At 42.3% G+C, this 18785-nt stretch overlaps 1 protein-coding gene across 1 annotated transcript; it reads right to left on the bottom strand.

Moving 5' to 3' along the window:
* Positions 1-3522: 3522 nt before the first annotated feature.
* On the bottom strand, positions 3523-7837 carry pfn1 (profilin 1). Its single transcript, XM_085444363.1, has 4 exons — positions 7757-7837; positions 7500-7638; positions 4057-4249; positions 3523-3960 (listed from the first exon to the last, which is right to left on the bottom strand). The coding sequence occupies exons 2-4, from the start codon at positions 7635-7637 to the stop codon at positions 3863-3865; spliced, it is 429 nt and encodes a 142-aa protein (XP_085300489.1). The 5' UTR covers position 7638; positions 7757-7837; the 3' UTR covers positions 3523-3862.
* Positions 7838-18785: the final 10948 nt, after the last annotated feature.

Below are 18785 nucleotides of genomic sequence, written 5' to 3'. Positions count from 1 at the left end.
AAAAGGAACTGCTCTTTGATTTTATATCTGCAGAGACGATTTGAATCCAGGAAGTGCTGCGACTCGAACACTCGAGTGCTATCATCACTGTTTAATTTAATGCTTTCAAACACAAGAATCGTTAAACAAATGTGGCTCTGTGTGCATGATCTAATCTAAAACTTTAAAATCACTGTGGCGCTCACAGAACCCCAGAGCTCCGGCTCATCTGAGGGAAAACATCACATGTTAATTTGTCAAATAAGCAGTTTGTTAAGGTTTAATATTTATTCAGAGGAAAACCTAAAGAAACGAAATCCCTGATGACAGAGAGGACGGCCTTTACTCTGAGGAAGCCGTCAGTGTGCTGAGCATGTGGAGGCTAAATAAAAAGAGGCGTTTATTTCGTCTCAGAGGGCACTCCAACTGTTTAGACCGATTACTTTTAAGTAAAAGTTACCCAGTTTAACTCTGTTTTATGTCCCTCATCTTTAAAGGGCAACGAGGTTTTTCTTATTCTGACTTTCATTAAAAAATACACATAATAAAAAAAACCTGAAACCTCTTAAATTCCCATTTGATTTCTGCTTTTTTTATGTGTCTTTTTTGTGTGTACCTGATTTAATTGTGCTTAAATGCAAAGATGTTAAAGGTGTTTACACCTCAGTGGTTTCCTGGTTTAGTGTTTCAGTCCCATCTGTGATTAGAAAACATGTCTCTTTGGTTGACAGCAGCGGAAACCTGCAGTCGTTTCAGGTACACAAGCTCAGACTGGTGAGGTTTAACGACTGTATCTGCATATTTAAATTGCATTAAAGCTTAAAGTTTGCATTTTTACAGGCGTGGCCTCTTTGACTCACAGGTGCATGGCGACACGGGCAGCTGCAGCAGCTGATCACTGAACACAGGTACGAGTTCAGAAAGGTTTCAAAATACAGCCCAACTGTTGAAATCCAGCAGACTGATTAAATGAAACGATTTCGTTCATCATTTGTGCGAACTGGTGTGACATGAACTTTCACAGAGGACTTTCCTCTTAAACAAAAGCCACAAAGGAAACAAAAGTTTACATTTCTACCATAATCCAGTGAAAAAAGGCACAAATTAGTTCAAAACATCACAAGAATGAAGGGGAAAAAGTCTTTTTGTGGGGCCCAGTTTTACTCTCAGTGTGCTGAATGACTGTTATGCTGTGGGGTGAACAAGAGTGATGGTCCCTAACGCTCACAGAGAAGGTTAAAGTTCATCTAAAGGGGAAATGTGAGACCAGCTCAGCAGTCACTGCAAAGGGCAGTAACCCCAGCACACACACACACACACCTTACCCTTTACGCTCACCTTTAACTGTACTTCACACACACCGAGTGGCTACACGGCGGCCTGTCCAGCGTCCCCGGTGCCTTTACTAAATATAACTGCACTTTACTGGAGTGGTGGGGGAGGGGCACACTCTGTATATGACACATAGTGTAAGTTCTCCTGCAGCATTTGATCGTACTGTCTGTGTCAGTAAAGTGGAAGTTTGTCGCTTAACTTCACCGTGACGTGTAACTGTAGTTCTGCAGCAGTACGAGGGGGCTGCAGTACTATAGCAACAAAATCACATGTTGCACTAGAAGTTCACAATTTTATATTTCAATAACACCACTTTTAGTTGTACTACTCTTAGCAGTAATAATTTATGTTGCCTTTTAACCACATACACAGATGTTTGTTTTTATACACCTGTGGGGACTCGTGTTTACAAAGGTCTCCAACTAAAAGGTGAACAGCAGAGTGTTTGTAAGGGTTTTTGGCTGGTGCCATGTTGATCTTTTTAGAGTCAGGCGTGGCCATGTTTGGATGAGAGTTTGGAGTGCTAAGTTATGACCTTATGCCATCTTGCAGGGTTATAAAGTCGCGTCCATGGACTGAATGAGTGCACCACACGGGCACAGAGATCAGCCTTTTTGGGCATCTTGTACAAACATGTTTACTTCAGTTCTACGTTTGGACATTTTAACTTGGGAGATCATGGGGACTGAATTACTGTTGGAGGCCCGAGTGGACATTACAGGAACTGCAGTTTTTAGCATTTCAGCTCTTGTCTACAGGTCAGAGGTCAGCCGATCGGTCCCTATAAAGCACATTCAGTACTAGTGTGTTTGGTCTGTGTTTTCAAACATTTTATAAGCTAAGGTATGTTTTCCCGTTTCTTCAATTAGATGATATTCTCAGCTGCCTTAAAATAAAAATTTATTTGAAAGAGTGCATCATACAAAGCTCTAAAGTTAGCCACACCTCTTCACTGAGGTAAGACTTTTATTCCTCTTCTGCTTAGTTTTCCTCTACATTACTTTTAAGCTGTCTGTGCTGATATGCTAACAAGGTTTCTGGGAGAACTATAAGGATCTTTATGCATATGGGATCATATTTAAAGGGTGAGTTCAAGAAGAAAAAGTCATTTGTGGGCGGCTATGCTTGGTATATTTTTACTATGTTACTTTTAAATCAAAATAAGAGCACATTTTTACATTATAGGGATATTTCAGAGAGTCCTCATGCCTTTGAAAGACTAAAGAGCCATGATAACCCTCTAGGTTAACATGTGCCCACACATGTGTAGGATGACACATGTCTGGGCTTGTACAGTTTTCATTGTGAGAGCCATTTTTAGCTTGACTCCAAAATAATGCGAATGTTTCTACATTATGAGAATCTTTTTCAGTCATTGTCATGTTCACACCCACAGTTAACCCAACACACGTGTTTTTGGACTGTGGGTGAAGCTGTAGTTCCCCTAGAGAACCCAAACAAGCACAGGGAAAACAAACAAATTCAGTCTGGCCTGGTTTTGAGGTGGAGGGCATTTTTTCATCCTTTTTTATAAAGCCACAAAAGCCTTTTCTGCTTCATAGTAGAGTGTGAAGGGAAGGGAGGCGGGAGGTGTGAGGGCTCATATCTGGTTTTGGAGTCAATTAGTTTTGGACTTGACAAGCCAGTATGTTAATGTGTAGAAAAAGCAATTTGGATGTGTGCACACATACCTGTGCAGGTTTTAAACCAGAATAATGAAGACATTCAGCATGTGATGATATTTATGTATGAAGAGGAAGTTTTGTATTTTATGGAAAAGTTGGCCTTTTCTCCTTCAGAGCACTCTTTGAACACACAAACATGGCTTTGAGGTTCAGGTTTAGATCAGGAGACTTGATAAGGCAGTGAGTCAATATGGGCCCCACTTATACAGAAAGACAAAAGTGCGTGTATTGTTTAAACACTATATAAGCTCTAACAAGGAGTTGTACGTAATACTAATACTACAACTTGTTGTGGCATATTTAATCAAATATTAGGTGTGATGCGCGTATATGAGTGCACTAGACTGTCTTATTTTTTAGCTGTGTGTCGCACAGTAAATCAGCCCCTGAAGAAGAGGTGTTTGTAGAAAACATTTGAAGCACACACACACACACACACACACACACACACACACACACACACACACACACACACACACACACACACACACACACACACATAAAGACACCCTCACAATGTAAGTATAACCATGTTTGTTTTTATTTCATTCAAGTGTGCAATCAGTTTTCACAGAGCTCTGATTGGACGCTGGTCAATCGCCACTGTAGAAAAATAATGGTAACACTATGTTCCTGCGTTAAACATGAGGTGTACTCTCAGGTTAAAAGCTACCACACGGTAACTTAGACCAGAGAAAACACTGATTCATCTCTACAGCAGGAAACACACCTGAAGATTGAAAATGACTTAAAAAAAAAAAAAAAAACTAAAGAAGCTCAGATGTAGAAACACAGGGAGGAGGGTAGGGGAAGGGAGGCGGGAGGTGGCATCCATCTCATGTGGTGAAGGTGACTGTCTTGTCCTAATAACCAGCCTTCCTCAGGTACTCAACGATTTTGAACACCTTGCTGGATAGCTGACCACCAGAGGCGTCTTTCGTGCCCTTGGCTATGACTATCGCTGTAGAGACAGACAGAAAGCAGGAGCGTGTCAGCCTCAGAGATTTGGAGTGAATTCAAAGGATAAAAATGTGCTGAGTCAACGGGAACATCTTACCTGTTTTTGCCTTTCCGACACATACGCTGAATGTGTTTCCTTCGGCGTCTGCTGAGGTCTTCAGGTCCAGCGCAAAGACTGGGTCAACGTCCATCTGGTCTCGGATCAGCCGGCACCTTACTCCACCGATGTGAACGCCATTCTGAGCGAAGCTCGACCGGTCGTTAGCACCCAGCTTCTTGATCTCATCGACCTAAAAAAGGGAAACAGAGCGAGAGATAGAGATTACCATACCATCTTCATCCGCTTTATCTGAGGCTGGGTCGCGGGGGCAGCAGCCTAAGCAAAGAGGCCCAGACCTCCCTCTCCCCAGCCACCTCCTCCAGCTTATCCGGGGGAACACCAAGGCGTTCCCAGGCCAGCCGAGAGATATAATCTCTCCAGCGTGTCCTGGGTCTGCCCCGGGGCCTCCTCCCGGTGGGACATGCCTGGAACACCTCACCCAGGAGGCGCCCAGGGGGCATCCTTGTCAGATGCCCGAACCACCTCAGCTGGCTCCTTTCGATGTGGAGCAGCAGCTGCTCTACTCTGAGCCCCTCCCGGATGGCCGAACTTCTCACCCTATCTCTAAGGGAGAGGCCAGATAGAGATTAGTGGATCTATTTAACTGAGTCCTCCAAATTCCCAGCCACCTTGAAGTACCCACCATGACCAGCATGGGCTCTTCTCCTTTTACAGCCTGAGTTTATTTAAATCTCACAATAAAAAAGCAGCCGCTGTGTGCGGAGGATCATAAACAAGCGTGGGAATAGGAAGCTAAAGTCATTGAAACATGATTTAATGTGGTGTGACCATTGTGAGCATGCAGAGTAGGAAGTGAGAGAGAGAGAAAAACGACATTCTTGCTCATTGGTTTGTGTGTTTCCAGCTGGAATCGGAACAAATAATAACTTTGTTGCGCCGCCTGTTGATACTGGTTTTACTGGTTTGTCTGAGCTTTGTTAGTGTGTCACACTGACACAGCTGACTCACTGGCCTAGTTCAGACACCATCCACTAATCAGAGTGTTTTTACCAGCTCTGAGGTCACAGAAATGTTTTAATTTAATGCATTTATCACAATTAAAGTCATTTTTTCATGATTATGCATCTGTGAGATATATATATATATATATATATATATATATATATATATATATATATATATATATATATATATATATATATATATATATATATATATATATATATATATATATATATATATATATATATATATATATACTTTTAACTTGAAAATTAAAAATGATCTAATGTGGTTTTAGGACTGCATCACATTTATAGCTTCAGGTATTGATTTATCTATTAAATAATCCTGTGTTTCAGTTACCTATTAACTGCATCATTAATACTGCTAATTAGATTATTTTAAATCAGAAAAATAAAAAAATACAGTATAATCAATAATTCTAATAAAAAGAAAAGCTTTACTTTACGTTTTTATATTAAAAATAAAAGATTATTATCATAGTATATAATAATATACACTGTTATGGGACTGCATTGGATTTCTGGGGATTTCAGTCTGGTTTTATTATTGAAATTAAATTATTAATCAAATGTATTTGTTGAAAGTTGAGATGCGGTTGAAGAAGTTGAAGTGTTGACTTGCAGAAATAAAACGTGATCGCTGCTGTCAAAGAAACTGTCGCTGCACTTTGCTCTGAAGCAGCAGAGCTGAATCACATGAACTGTGATGACAGCTAGTTTCACATCTGTCATGTACGTGGACAGATTTGACCTTTTGAAGTGTTTCTTCTCAGAAGGAAAAGTTTTCACTGCACTTCATTTCTCAGAAAACATGTTTTATGAGTGAGGCTCAGAGAGGAAGGAGGCCTCGAGTGCCTTCAAACTCACCAGGAAGTACATGCATTGTAGCTTTAAACGCAGTCTGCGTTAGATCTCCATTTACACATATGAACCTGACATGCTTAGATTTAGCATGACTTCCTCTTTCTGAGGCCTTCTTTAATTAACAAACCTGCACAGCGTCTGATTCAAAGCTGATCACCGCCAACTGTTTTTGATTTAAACTCAGATGTGCTCGGGCTTCAGCCTCACGTGTAACTGAATTCACACTTCCTGCTTTCTGTCAGCTTTCCTCCGCAGGTTTCTGAGCTCACACGTGAGATTTAACCATCGCTCTGTTTTTGTGGAGACTTTTCTGAGAAGTGAAGGGAGCTGCAGGAAGATCGAGGAGGAAAGAATGTGAGGACGACAAGTCAAGACATGAACACACACACACCAAAATGCACACGCTGCTGCCTGCACAGGCAAAACCACTTCCCAAAAAACATCAGCCAATCAGAGAGGAGCCCACTAGTGAGTGTAACAAACCCACGCAAATGCACACAGAGTGTTTTTAAAAGCAGGAACGAACTTCTTTAATTTTATAATTTAAAGTTTACAAACTGTAAAAAAGACAAATCCTGCAGACGTGTGTGTCCATGTGTGTGTGTTTGAGACATTGTGCAACACTCCACTCCGTACCTCAGTGTGTGTGTGTGTGTGTGTGTCTCAGAAACAAGAAGTGATCGTCTCGTCTTCCTGTATTCGCTGTTTTTCGACATTGTCTCCTTATAAGGTAGTTAAAGCAAACGCACAGCACAAACACCCGGAAACTACCGGAAGCTCACAACCGTTACGCAGCCTGCTCTGAGACATTAGCATTCATCTTTTTCCATTTCCATTTTCCAAAATGTGTAGAAAAACGAGCACCTCAGGTGAAACGTTTTTTGTCACACTGAAAGATTATTTTATGGAAATTAAATAAAACCTAAAAACCTTTAATAGCACGTGTTTTATTTCCAGTTATAATTACCACCATTTCCAGAAAACTACATGTACTGTAGCATGTTTGTGCTTTCTGGCAAAAGTTAAAACGAGGGAGTTTAAACACATCTCCTGAACTCCTGAAAAGTTGTTTCTACACCTGAACTAAGATCAAAACTAAAAAAAAAAACATAAAAAAACATTTCTCTTTGTACTTTTAAAAATTAAAAGCTAAGGGAAGAAGCCAATGAGCTGAGAATTGTCATCTTGTTGCTCAGTGACTTTCCCCTTTGAAGCCAAGCTTTAAATTTCTGACTTTTTTAAAAAAAACCTGTATGGCACACGTGTTTTCCTGCAGCACCTGAACACAGCACTGAGAGCGGGAAGTGAGCTAGACAGGCAACAAACTGAACACACCCAAAGCTCAAGAAGAAGACACGGACATGCAAAATAAGAAGCTATTTCCAAGAAATTTTCTCATAGCAACAGAAAATGAGCCGAAGGAGTGGCAGTTTGTGCAGGTTGATGTCACCAGTCTGAGCAAGTTTTTAAGTGTGAGGTTGTTTGAAAACTCTTGGCAGAAGCTTTAAAGGAGGAAGTGGACTTTTTTTTTTTACATATATTTAGCAGTTTGTAGAGGCAGGAAGAGGAACAGTGTGTGTTTGTGTGTACCGTGACTTGGATGCCGGGTGAGCTGGCCCAAACGCTCTCCTGCCCAGCTGTGATTCCACAGATGGCTGCCTCTGACACCGGGCACGTCCCGCTCTGGTCGGGCGTCTTCAAGTTATCAATATAACCTTGCCACGACATCCTGATCAATAACACACACACTGATCAATAACCTCGATTCACAAGCACCAAATCAATATTACCTTTAGCTATGTGTGAAAGAGAGAGAGAGAGAGAGGTGGGACAGCTCGCTAGCTTACCTGTGCAGGTAGAGTCTTGGGTGTGAGGAAGAGGGGAGAGAGCAGTCGAATGCAGAAAGAAGGAAGAAGAGTTGTCTTTTATACACCCAACCACTCCCAGCCTGCTGGCAGCTTCCTCTCTCACTGTCACTGTTGAGTGAGAGAGTCGCCCTCCCCCTCCCCCTCTCTGTCACTCTCTCTCACTCACCTGGGAAGTAAAAAAAAAAACAAGGAAGTGATTTGATCAGCACACAAACATCCACTCATTTAAACCTCTAAAACATCAGTCCTGTAACCCGCTGAGCTGTAATCGGTCAGTCGGCGTCTCTGTGGAGAGACCTGCATTATTAAATTGAACTGTTAACCAAGCATTAACCTCCAGTGCTGAAAAAGGCACGTGCAGTTCCTCTAACATCCACTTGAAGCAGTGAGTCAGTCAGCATAGACTCACGTTATACTGTCCAACTTTACTGCAGATATAAACCCATTTACAGCCTGATTTGATGTAGTTTTCTGACAGGTTGTGGAGTTCCACACGGCTCTATTATCGGTCCTCTGCTTTTTATTCAACTTTGTATTATAGTCTTGTTTTTAAAAGCACATATTAGGGAGGTTAATATTTAACATATTGAAATTGTATTAATACTTAAAGTTACATTAGGGTGTTGCCTCTTTGATGGACAGGTGGGCATAGATGCTAGATTGTAACTCCATCTCAGCTAACTGGACTCCCTGAACTGGACCTCTGGACTGTGTATATGCTGTTGGAGCTGTTTTAACATTTTTTATGCAATTATCAAAACAATAATATGGCTGCTGTGTCAATAATTGTACTGAGAGTCCATGAAGCTCCAGTTTTGGTAACATAAACGCTACTGAGCACTAATTAACAGCTGTCATCGTGTGACATGATTGTGTGTGTGCTCCCATACAGTCTGTGGATGTAGCTTTTTAACCAAGCTTGTTAGCATTAGCTAATAGCTGAGTGCACCACTCACCTCTTTTCTAAATTTGGTCACTTCTGGCTCAAAAAATCCCCAACTACCTACAATATAGCAGCAGTTTTGATCAGTAAGATTGAACACAGTGAATTGCGCTTTAACTTGAAATGAGAATTACAATATTTGACAGTGACTGTTGTGTTTTACTCGCTGTAATTTGTGAACTTTTAGTTCTTGTTCTCTGATCAGACATAATATTAAATACTTATAAGAGTGAACAAATCTCAAAATACACGCCATAAACATGCTTGTTTCAGCTGTAAAATTGGACATCTTAACATGGGAGTCTGTGTGGTCGATATCTTCGAGTGGACATCTGAGGCACTGCAGGATTTTCTGCTAACCTCAGGTCTGGGACTGGGGTTAATGGTCAGATTGCACTGTTAGTAACTAACCTAGTTATCCTTAATCTCTTAGTGAGTGAGTGCAGCGGAAGGTTTGTGAGGTGTGAGCAGCTCAGTTAAAACCGTCAGCGAGCAAGAAGCTGCTGAGAAACTTGTCGTCCCACACAAACCACTTCCTCCTGACGCGTTTCACTTCACATCCACTCCCATGGCTGAGATGTAGCTCACATTCAGAGACATTAAAACACGCGACCGTTGTATTAAAGTAAACCTATATTGATCCCCAACTGTTAACCTTAGACATCAGCAGCCTCACCCACAGTTGCAGTGCATTGTGGGAGCTGCAGTTCAGCAGAGGTGACCTAGAAGGCAGATTCAGTGAAAGCCATGGCGTCTCTATCTGCTCCCACATGCTGCATACCTCAGGTTAACACAAACACAGACCACACACACATACCTGAGCTAGTTCAGGCCTGTGTGTGTCAGCGGCGTGTTTAAACACGACGGTCATGCTATCACTATCTAGTACTCCCACCCAGTCACAGTGTGTACTTTTACGACAAACCAACATGAATGAAGTGGTTTTCATGAAATCAGTAACACGAACTGGAGGAGTAACTTCAGGGTTTTGCATCTCTTGGAGGACCGGCTCCTCAGCAGCATGCAAAGAAAGGGAAACAAGTCTAACGGGTACAGGGTCTCTACCTCTGACTCCAGGCAAAAGGGTTTGTGAAGAATGAAAAACATGCTGAAGCATCAGTCAGGTCCAAAGGGAAAAGAAATGTGAGGTGAATTGGGAGGGACAGGTTGATACAGGCCGGCATGTAGAATATGCATACCCTGAGGAAATGCTCTCTTTCTGCCTTTCTGCGGCAGGAAACAGGAACCAAACCTCATTGACATTTTGTTCGATTTTACCTTAGACTGCAGTTTGACAAGACTCTGATCTTCTCTCATTCTTGTTCCCACTCATGTGCTACTAAACTTCATGTCATGATGCTGCCTATGCAGTATCATATCCATCACACCTTGATGCAAAGCAAAGTGAACGAGTCACGCTGACATGAAGATGAAATGCTCACAGATCACAGAGGAGGGAAGGCTGAAGGATCCGCACTGTCAGAAAGTTCATTTAAAAATCTGTAAAAGAAACAAGTTTGGACACTACAGAGTGACAGAAAGCTGTGCAATATGCTGTGGTTGTTAGCAGAGCTTAAAGTGAGATATGGCGGGTGTGGCAACCCTTAGATTGCCTGCAGAGTGGTGAAAATGATCACTTCACAGAGTAATTTGCACTGTGAGCTCCTGTAGATTCCTCTTTGTGTGCAGGCTGTGGTCAGCTGACTTGCTGCTGCTGCTGCTGCTGAGGTTTCCTGTCCTTTGTGGACAGTTTTTAACCAGCTGAATTCAATAAGTTAAAAATAGATGTTATATGAGCTTCAACAGCCGATTTCCAGCACTGTATGAAGGTGGTATACAAATCAGAATTCAGTGAGCCACTCTAATCAGCATCGTCATCTTAAATTTAGACTGATGTCTGCCACTTGATGTAACCTTCAAGTAACCTTGACCATGAACACCGCAGTCTGCGAACGTCACCACAATACTGCAAACTAATCAGTTCAGTCTGCAGTAAACGCCAAACGGTCTCTGTGTTCACGCAACATTCCACATGACAGGTAAGAACACAAACTGAGAAACACATCATATCTGATATCTGATTTAACTCCTTTTAAAGTGTTGTTTTATGGTAGTGACCGCCAAGTCTTCAGCTAAAGCTAACCGCATGCTATTTGGAGACTAAACTTGACAAGTCAGTAGTTTTAAATATGCAAGACAACGTGCAAAACATATTCTGCATCGCAGGCCTCCAAAGATAAGGATCAGAGACTGTTATTTCTGAGAGACCATAGGTCACCATGTGCTGGTGGCAGGGCGCCATTATGTGTCACTGATTTGCGTTGACAACCAAGAGTCATCCACACTGAGTGAACAGAAAACTGGATTCTTGACTAGTTTTCAGCTCTCCTGTGGAACGAGGACTTTCCATCGGTTATATTGAGAGCAGGAATCTGGCGTGATGCTCATCTAGAGAATCATGAGCTGATTAAATCAAATTGAAACTCATTCTTTAGGCTGTGTGCCGTGCTCTGACGCAAGAGAGAAGCAAGCTGAAGTGAGAAAGCTTTCAGTAGAGACGAGTCTTCGCTCGGATTGATCAGCCCTGATCAATCAGTCAAATCAAAGAGAAGCCGGAGGCCTCCAGTCTGCAGCTCAGGCACCATTTATGGAGGTTAAAGCAGAACGTACAACACACACACACACACACACACACACACACACACACACTTCCTCAGTAACTGAACTCTTGCTTTCTGACTCAAGTTGAAAGAAGTCGAAGCGAGTGAGAGAAGAGGAAGTGGTGTTCTCCTCAGTCTCACACACACTTTACTGCACTTTAAGTACTATCAAGTGTGTGTGTGTCCTTATATGGAGAAGCACAGTGAAGTGAAGTGTGTGTCTGTGTGCTTGTGTGTGCACGTGTGTGATGGCACGCTTAGAGCATGTAAATTGACTTTTTATAGACGACACTTGTCGAGTTTAATGGGAAACAGAAAATTTAAACTGTGCTCAGTGTCTTCTTTAAAGGCCACACCCACTTCCTACCACTAGATCGTTCTTCCTGTGACACACAAACACACATGCACACCTCCTCCACCCTTCCACCTCTGCAGAGTTGAACAGATGCTCTCACCTCATTTAGAGGAGGAGGAGGAGGAGGGGCATCACACTAAGGAAGATGCTTCAAATATGGTGTTTTTTTAGTCTCTTTGTAGTTGCTTGCTGCCTTTTTACTAAACTGTGACTTTCTAACAGGAAGTAAAGACGCGTTCATGCAGGGACTCAGAGCGATAGGCATTGATGCAGACTTTGTACAAGCAGTGAGTGCTTTGTGGTAAAAACAATAAAACACGGGGGAAAAACCCCTGACTTTAAATGTGTGTGAGGATTGAGAGCTACATGATGGCAGAGGTTCAACTCTCAATCTGAAGCAAAGCTGCAGTTTTAAGGCCTCTGTGAGCATTGAAATGAATTCAGGATCTGTTTCAAAATATCTGCCCGTAGGTGTTGTTTCTAGAAGGACTTGGATTACATTCAGGGTGAAGACACGGCCTGCCTGAACACGACTGCCCCCCCTCACACGCCCGTGATGATCCAACACAACAGCACATCAGTGTTGAAACGACCGCTTGTTTTGTAATTTTGTGTCTTAATTGCAGAAACCATTTCACACCATCCTATCACTGCACAGAAGTCTTGAGCCATCCCTTGAAAATTAAAAATGAGTACAGTGATTTATTGAAACACCAGCAAACAAGCACGAAATATGGAATATGGGGCAGAAACAGAGTTTTTACAGTTCTGACCAGCCTTCTGAGCAGTTCACATAATTTATTTTAAAACTTTCGATTCTAAGTTATAATAGTTTTCAATTTGAAACCTATTCTAAACATATCTGTCCGTCTTCTATAGCTTATAGTCGGATTCATTTAATCTCCTTAGCTATTGCAACATGTTTATCAACACATTAAATCACATTTCCTTTTAATTAGAAAAGGTGTTATTACAACATGTTCCCTTTTTGGGGGGTTTAATTTGACGTGTCGTAGCCACAGTACTGAGGGCTTCCCTTTATTTTTATATAATAAACATTTGGTCTGAGTCACAGCAGCCTTTCAGCCTGAACTCTCTGAGGAGCTTCCTGTAATGTCTTTAAGTATCTTCAGGAATAGTTCTCCGGGTTTTTGAAGAACATTTAAAGCTCTTTTTTGGATGTTTCTTCCTTTTGTTATATTCTGTCAAGCTACGCTGACGTCCGGGCTCTGATAGTGTTCACCGCACTGGCTTTGTGTTTGGCATCATTGTCTGAAAATAAAGCTGCTGCCAATCAGATGCTTTCCAGGTGGTATTAAAAGATGGATTAAAACATGATGGTACTTTTCTGTTTTCATCATTCATCACTTCAACACACCTGTTCCAATCATTTCCACTCCCCTCCTTTCCCCTCCTACTGAACTGCCCTCCTGGATTTTTTTCTTAAGGTCATGACTTTCAGATACTGTTCATCTGCTGGAGATTTTCAGGCCTCACATTTCTTCTTTATCCTCCACTGGGCCAGTTTTAGATTCAGCTAAACAAATTGTACTGAGGGTTGTTTTTGTGACAGGCTGCTGGTAACAAATGACCCAAAGATACAGTTTAAAACTGGTTCTTTGCTAAGTTGCCTGTAGGCACAACGCTGGTCCATTCACTGTGTTGGGAGCCTTGGTTACAGTTGAATGATTCGCAAGTCAGAATTAAACATTCCTGTGAAAATGTTTAGGTACAAGGACTGGACTGAAAATTAGTGAAAAAGCAGCCAGTGTCCAAAGAAGTCATTGACTCCCAGAAAGCTTCAGAATCTCTGCTTAAAACCACTTTAAAAATCAGAAGAAAGTTAAATCCTTGGAGGCAAAATGTAGAGAAATACCAGGTGACTCAAGACTTTTGCACAGTAATGTCTGACTTGCAGTGATTTTTCTGGAAAGAGCTGTATGTGAGGAAGTGTTGTAGATCTACACCTATGTGTGGATTGTGATCACCGAAGCGTAGCTGGGCCCAGCACGCAACACACCAGTCAAACAAAGTGTAGGTCAAAAGAGCTCGAGCACAGATCACCCAACAAAGATGGAGGAGAAGTGAAGAGTGATCCTTAAGGTTTGAGCTTAGTGAAAGGGTCATGCTGAGCAGGGATGATGGAGGGTTGAGCTCATGTGACACTGAATTGAGGGCTAACAGGTCATCATATAAAAACAAAGGTTTTTAAACATGACAGAAACATTTAATCTTTACTAGGACCTTCTATAGGTTTAGGTGATCAGTGTGGTGTTGTCTAACAGAGATGTCATGAAAATTAAAACACTTGACCGATTTTTATCCTGATCCTCTGTCCAACCTCGTTTAGATGACTATCACAGCAGGTGTAAAACACCTTTCCTGAAGCTTTTAATCTGAAACTTTTCTTAGAGCCATTAAACTGTATTTCCCTTTTCATGGCGTCTTAGAAACTTCTTAGGAACCTCCTACTTATTTCTTCTTTCCAATGTGTTTTTCTGGGGATTTTCATTGTTTTAAAACTGTTGATTTTCTAATGAACCCTTTTCCAGCACATTTTTACTTTGCTTTAAATGCTGAGCTTTAAATTTGAAAGTTGACTTAGAGCTATAACATCATCTTTTCTTCTTCTGTGGTTTTAAATTGTTGTTTTTTATTTTTGTATATTACATCATATTTATTAACATATTAAATCAAGTTTCCCTTTAATATAAAACATTTCTGGTGTCACTGTCACATGTTCCTTTTTCTGGAGCTTTTAATGTGACATGTTGCAGCTCTGGTACTCTGTGCTTCCCTTTTCTTTTAATATTAAACCTTTGGCTTGAGCCACTGCAGCTTTTCCAGACCACATTAAATGATCACACTGCAGACTCTGACATATTTGGGTTTAATGTCAGGGGATGTTTGTCGATGAAAGTTATGATAGATGAAAGTTTTGGTAGGACACATGATGTGGACAGTCTGGCAATCACAGAATATTCTAGTCTAAAACTCCAGACAGCTCTAGAGAAAGTTTCAGATTAAAAGCCCTGGAGTGTTTTACATGTTATTCTGTTGGATTAAATCTGATGGAGCTGATTTATAAACACTTCACTGCAGGTATCAGGTGACCTGCAGAGACTGATCCTACAAACAATCCACATCTCAGAAACAGAGTAAACCAAACTGCACCACAGTGATCAGACTAAACCTTCCTGACATGAACACAGTTTCACAGTAAAAACCATGAACCAGCAGAGAGACTACACCCAGCAGCATACACCACCTCTCTGACACAGTACACCCTCGGGCAGGTGGTGTCCCCATAAACAGTCTGAGAAGCTCTGATTATTTACTATGTTCAAACAAACTGAGTGTCCACAAACGTCTGAGCTCACAGTGAGAGCTGCTGGCACAGGTTGGAGATGTTCTGCCCCCTGCTGGACACACAGAGCTACAACATGAAGATCAGAGGAGGCTGGTGCTGCTTCACCTTTGGAAACAAGAAGGAGGTCAAAATATTTAAAAACAGAGATTGTTTTTAAACCTGTAAAGGGGGAAATCCTGACGAACCAATCCACAGCCAGAAAAGAAGACTAACTCTGTAATGGTCCAATCAGGTGTCAGCTCTGTCAGTGTAGAGGTCCCAGATAGCAAGACGACATAGAATTGACGTTGATTTTTCATCCGATCCGTTGTTATGGTCAGGGTTGAAATGCCACTGTTGTAACAACATTGAAATACTGTGGTAAACCGACTGTGGTAAATCTTACTATAGGGACGTTGTAATGATGTTGATTTACCGTTGTTTTTTTGTCATTGATATTTGATCTATTTGTAGTCGACCAGGTGACAACAACAATGTCGAGAAAAGGTCTATTTATAGTTGACCTTCATTCCGCGCCGGCCACCATCAAAAAGCAATTGATTTGTAGTTGAGCGTTAAACTGCTCTGGTCTGACAGCATCGTTAACACCTTTTGTGAGGTCGCATCTGTTTCAAAGAACAATTCTAGAAAGATTAATGGCTTAAGCAGTGAGAGGCGAAAAACTAATATATCCATAAGTGATGGTGTAACATTCTGCATTCAAGTATAAGTTGTTCTAACTGCTAAAAGTGTTTGCTAGTTTTTGCCTGTCACATATATTTGATATTTGTATATGTAGCTTGCCATCACCAGTGTGAATAGGTGGATGACTGGTTGTGTAAAGCGCTTTGAGGTCCTTAGGGACTAAAGCGCTATACAAATACAGGCCATTTACCACTGTTATCATCTTCAATGCCCTGTACCAACACAGAGCAGAGCAGCTATCTGAACGCTACCCCAACAGATGTCGATTATCTTTTTAATAATTTTACCTCCTCACTGCGTACGACTCTGGATACTGTAGCTCCTGTGAAAACTAAGGTCTCTAATCAGAAGTACCTGACTCCGTGGTATAATTCTCAAACACGTAGCCTAAAGCAGATGACTCATAAGCTGGAGCGGAAATGGCGTGTCACAAATTTAGAGGATCATCATTTTGCCTGGAGAAACAATTTGCTGCTTTATAAGAAGCCCTCCGCAAAGCCAGAACATCTTACTATTCATCACTGATTGAAGAAAATCAGAAAAACCCCAGGTTTCTCTTCAGCACTGTAGCCAGGCTGACAAAAAGTCAGAGCTCTGTTGAGCCAACCATCCCTTTAACGTTAACTAGTAATGACTTCATGAACTTCTTCACAAATAAAATTTTTATCATTAGAGAAAAAATTACCAGTAATCATCCCACAGATGTAATATTATCTACAGCTACTCTTAGTACCATTGATGTTAAGTTAGACTCTTTTTCTCCAATTGATCTTTCTGAGTTAACTTCAATAATTACTTCCTCCAAACCATCAACGGGTCTTTTAGACCCCATTCCTACAAAACTGCTCAAAGAAGTCCTGCCATTAATTAATTCTTCGATCTTAAATATGATCAACCTATCTCTAATAATCGGCTATGTACCACAGGCCTTCAAGCTGGCTGTACTGTACTGGCTTTACTCAAAAAGCCATCTCTAGACCCAGCAGTCTTAGCTAATTATAGGCCAATCTCCAACCTTCCTTTCATATCAAAAATCCTTGAAAGAGTAGTTGTCAAACAGCTAACAGATCATCTGCAGAGGAATGGTTTATTTGAAGAGTTTCAGTCAGGTTTCAGAGCTCATCACAGCACAGGAACAGCTTTAGTGAAGGTTACAAATGATCTTCTTATGGCCTCTGACAGTGGACTCATCTCTGTGCTTGTCCTGCTAGACCTTGGTGCAGCATTCGATACTGTCGACCATAATATCCTATTAGAGCGATTAGAACATGCTGTAGGTATTACAGGTACTGCACTGCAGTGGTTTGTATCATATCTATCTAATAGACTCCAGTTTGTGCATGTAAATGGAGAGTCCTCTTCACACACTGAGGTTAATTATGGAGTTCCACAGGGTTCAGTGCTAGGACCAATTCTTTTTACATTATACATGCTTCCCTTAGGCAGTATCATTAGAAGACATAGCATACACTTTCACTGCTATGCAGATGACACCCAGCTCTATCTGTCCATGAAGCCAGGTAACACACACCAATTAGTTAAACTGCAGGAATGTCTTAAAGACATAAAGACCTGGATGGCCGCTAACTTTCTGCTTCTTAATTCAGATCAAACTGAGGTTATTGTACTCGGCCCTGAAAATCTTAGAAATATGGTATCTAAGCAGATTCTTACCCTGGATGGCATTACCTTGGCCTCCAGTAACACTGTGAGGAACCTTGGAGTCATTTTTGACCAGGACGTGTCCTTCAACGCACATATTAAACAGATATGTAAAACTGCTTTCTTCCATTTGCGCAACATCTCTAAAGTAAGTTTTTTTTCTTTTGCCACCGGCAGGGGAAGTGGTGGGGGGGAGATAGGCCTCCATACCTTGGAGGGCCTGAGATATCCCCAGAGAGGTGCCGTCTGACACCCAACCTGACATATAGACACAGACATACAGGCACACACAGATACAAACATCCATTCCCACCCTCATGCTCTCATATGCAATTACTCAACACTCAACCAATGTGGAGACAGACATAGAGACACTGTACACACGATCACACTCCCCAAGCGTACTCTACCAACCGGGTCTAGGTACCTTTGCCCCTGGAGGGGGAAACTGCACCCAGACCCAGGTGGTGTTACCCTTTTTCATTGCGGTGGGGAGAAGCAGACCGCCCCGACTCCACAGCAGCAGGGAGGCCCCACACTCCAGACCGCAGTCGGACGGCCAAGTCCTCCTCCTAGCCCTCCCGCTTCAGCAGGTCGCAGAGAACGGAGGTGTGTGAAGACTCCAAAACCTCCCTCCGCCCGCTCATATGTAGTGGTGATGCATGTGTGTTCTAAGGTGCATTTAAAACCCAGGAGGGCATGGAGCTACCTGCCAGAGAGCAGCAGGTAAGCACATAGTCCCTCCTGCTAGCCCTCAATGTCTACGTGTATTTAAAATTGAGAGGTGGGCAACGACACCAGGGGTGAGGTGTACACCCTGATGGTCTTTTGGAGTCCGTGTTGCGTGCCCACCCCCAAGATCCTATATGTATGTGTTATGAGAGTGTGAGTAATGTGAATGTCTAAGTTGTGAGATAAAATTGAGGCACAAGAAGCCAGAAGGGGACAGAGGGGGGGGGGTAGCCTCCCCTGCACCCTGGTGACACACCTTTACCCCAAGGCCCTGCATGTGTGGGTGATTGTGGTGGAGTGGGAAGAGGGAGGCAGCGGGAGATGGGGAGGGAAGGAAGGGAGGGGCAAGTGACCCCTCCCTGGGGCCAGCTCCCCCGCTGACCCCAGTAGGCACCCCCATACTCTGCAACCCGCCAGGGAAAGGGGACCCAGGCCCATCTGGACAGGGGGCCCAGAAAAGCAGCGCCGCACGGCCCCACAGAGCCTGGGACAGCCCACCCGACCCCACCACAGAGAAAACTGCACCCACCCCATCATCCACTCATCTTCCAGATTACATGAGACAATAGACACCCAGGCTGAGCTCTTCCTCCACCTCTCCT

This window comes from Copadichromis virginalis, linkage group LG3 (assembly GCF_057382275.1).
Source record: "Copadichromis virginalis isolate Kocher_CV1m ecotype Utaka linkage group LG3, C_Virginalis_male_GT1.1, whole genome shotgun sequence".
In the NCBI taxonomy this organism is placed as follows: domain Eukaryota; kingdom Metazoa; phylum Chordata; class Actinopteri; order Cichliformes; family Cichlidae; genus Copadichromis; species Copadichromis virginalis.
Note: the sequence above shows the minus strand (reverse complement) of the source record. Positions and strands in the feature narration are given on the sequence as shown.

Excerpts from the sequence above, each read along its gene's own strand:
- pfn1 (XM_085444363.1), bottom strand. The coding sequence starts at position 7,637 with ATGTCGTGGCAAGGTTATATTGATAACTTGAAGACGCCCGACCAGAGC. Across the intron at positions 4,250-7,499 it reads CACCCGGCATCCAAGTCACG|GTCGATGAGATCAAGAAGCT; the intron begins GTACACACAAAC and ends TCCCTTTTTTAG. Across the intron at positions 3,961-4,056 it reads TGTCGGAAAGGCAAAAACAG|CGATAGTCATAGCCAAGGGC; the intron begins GTAAGATGTTCC and ends CTGTCTCTACAG.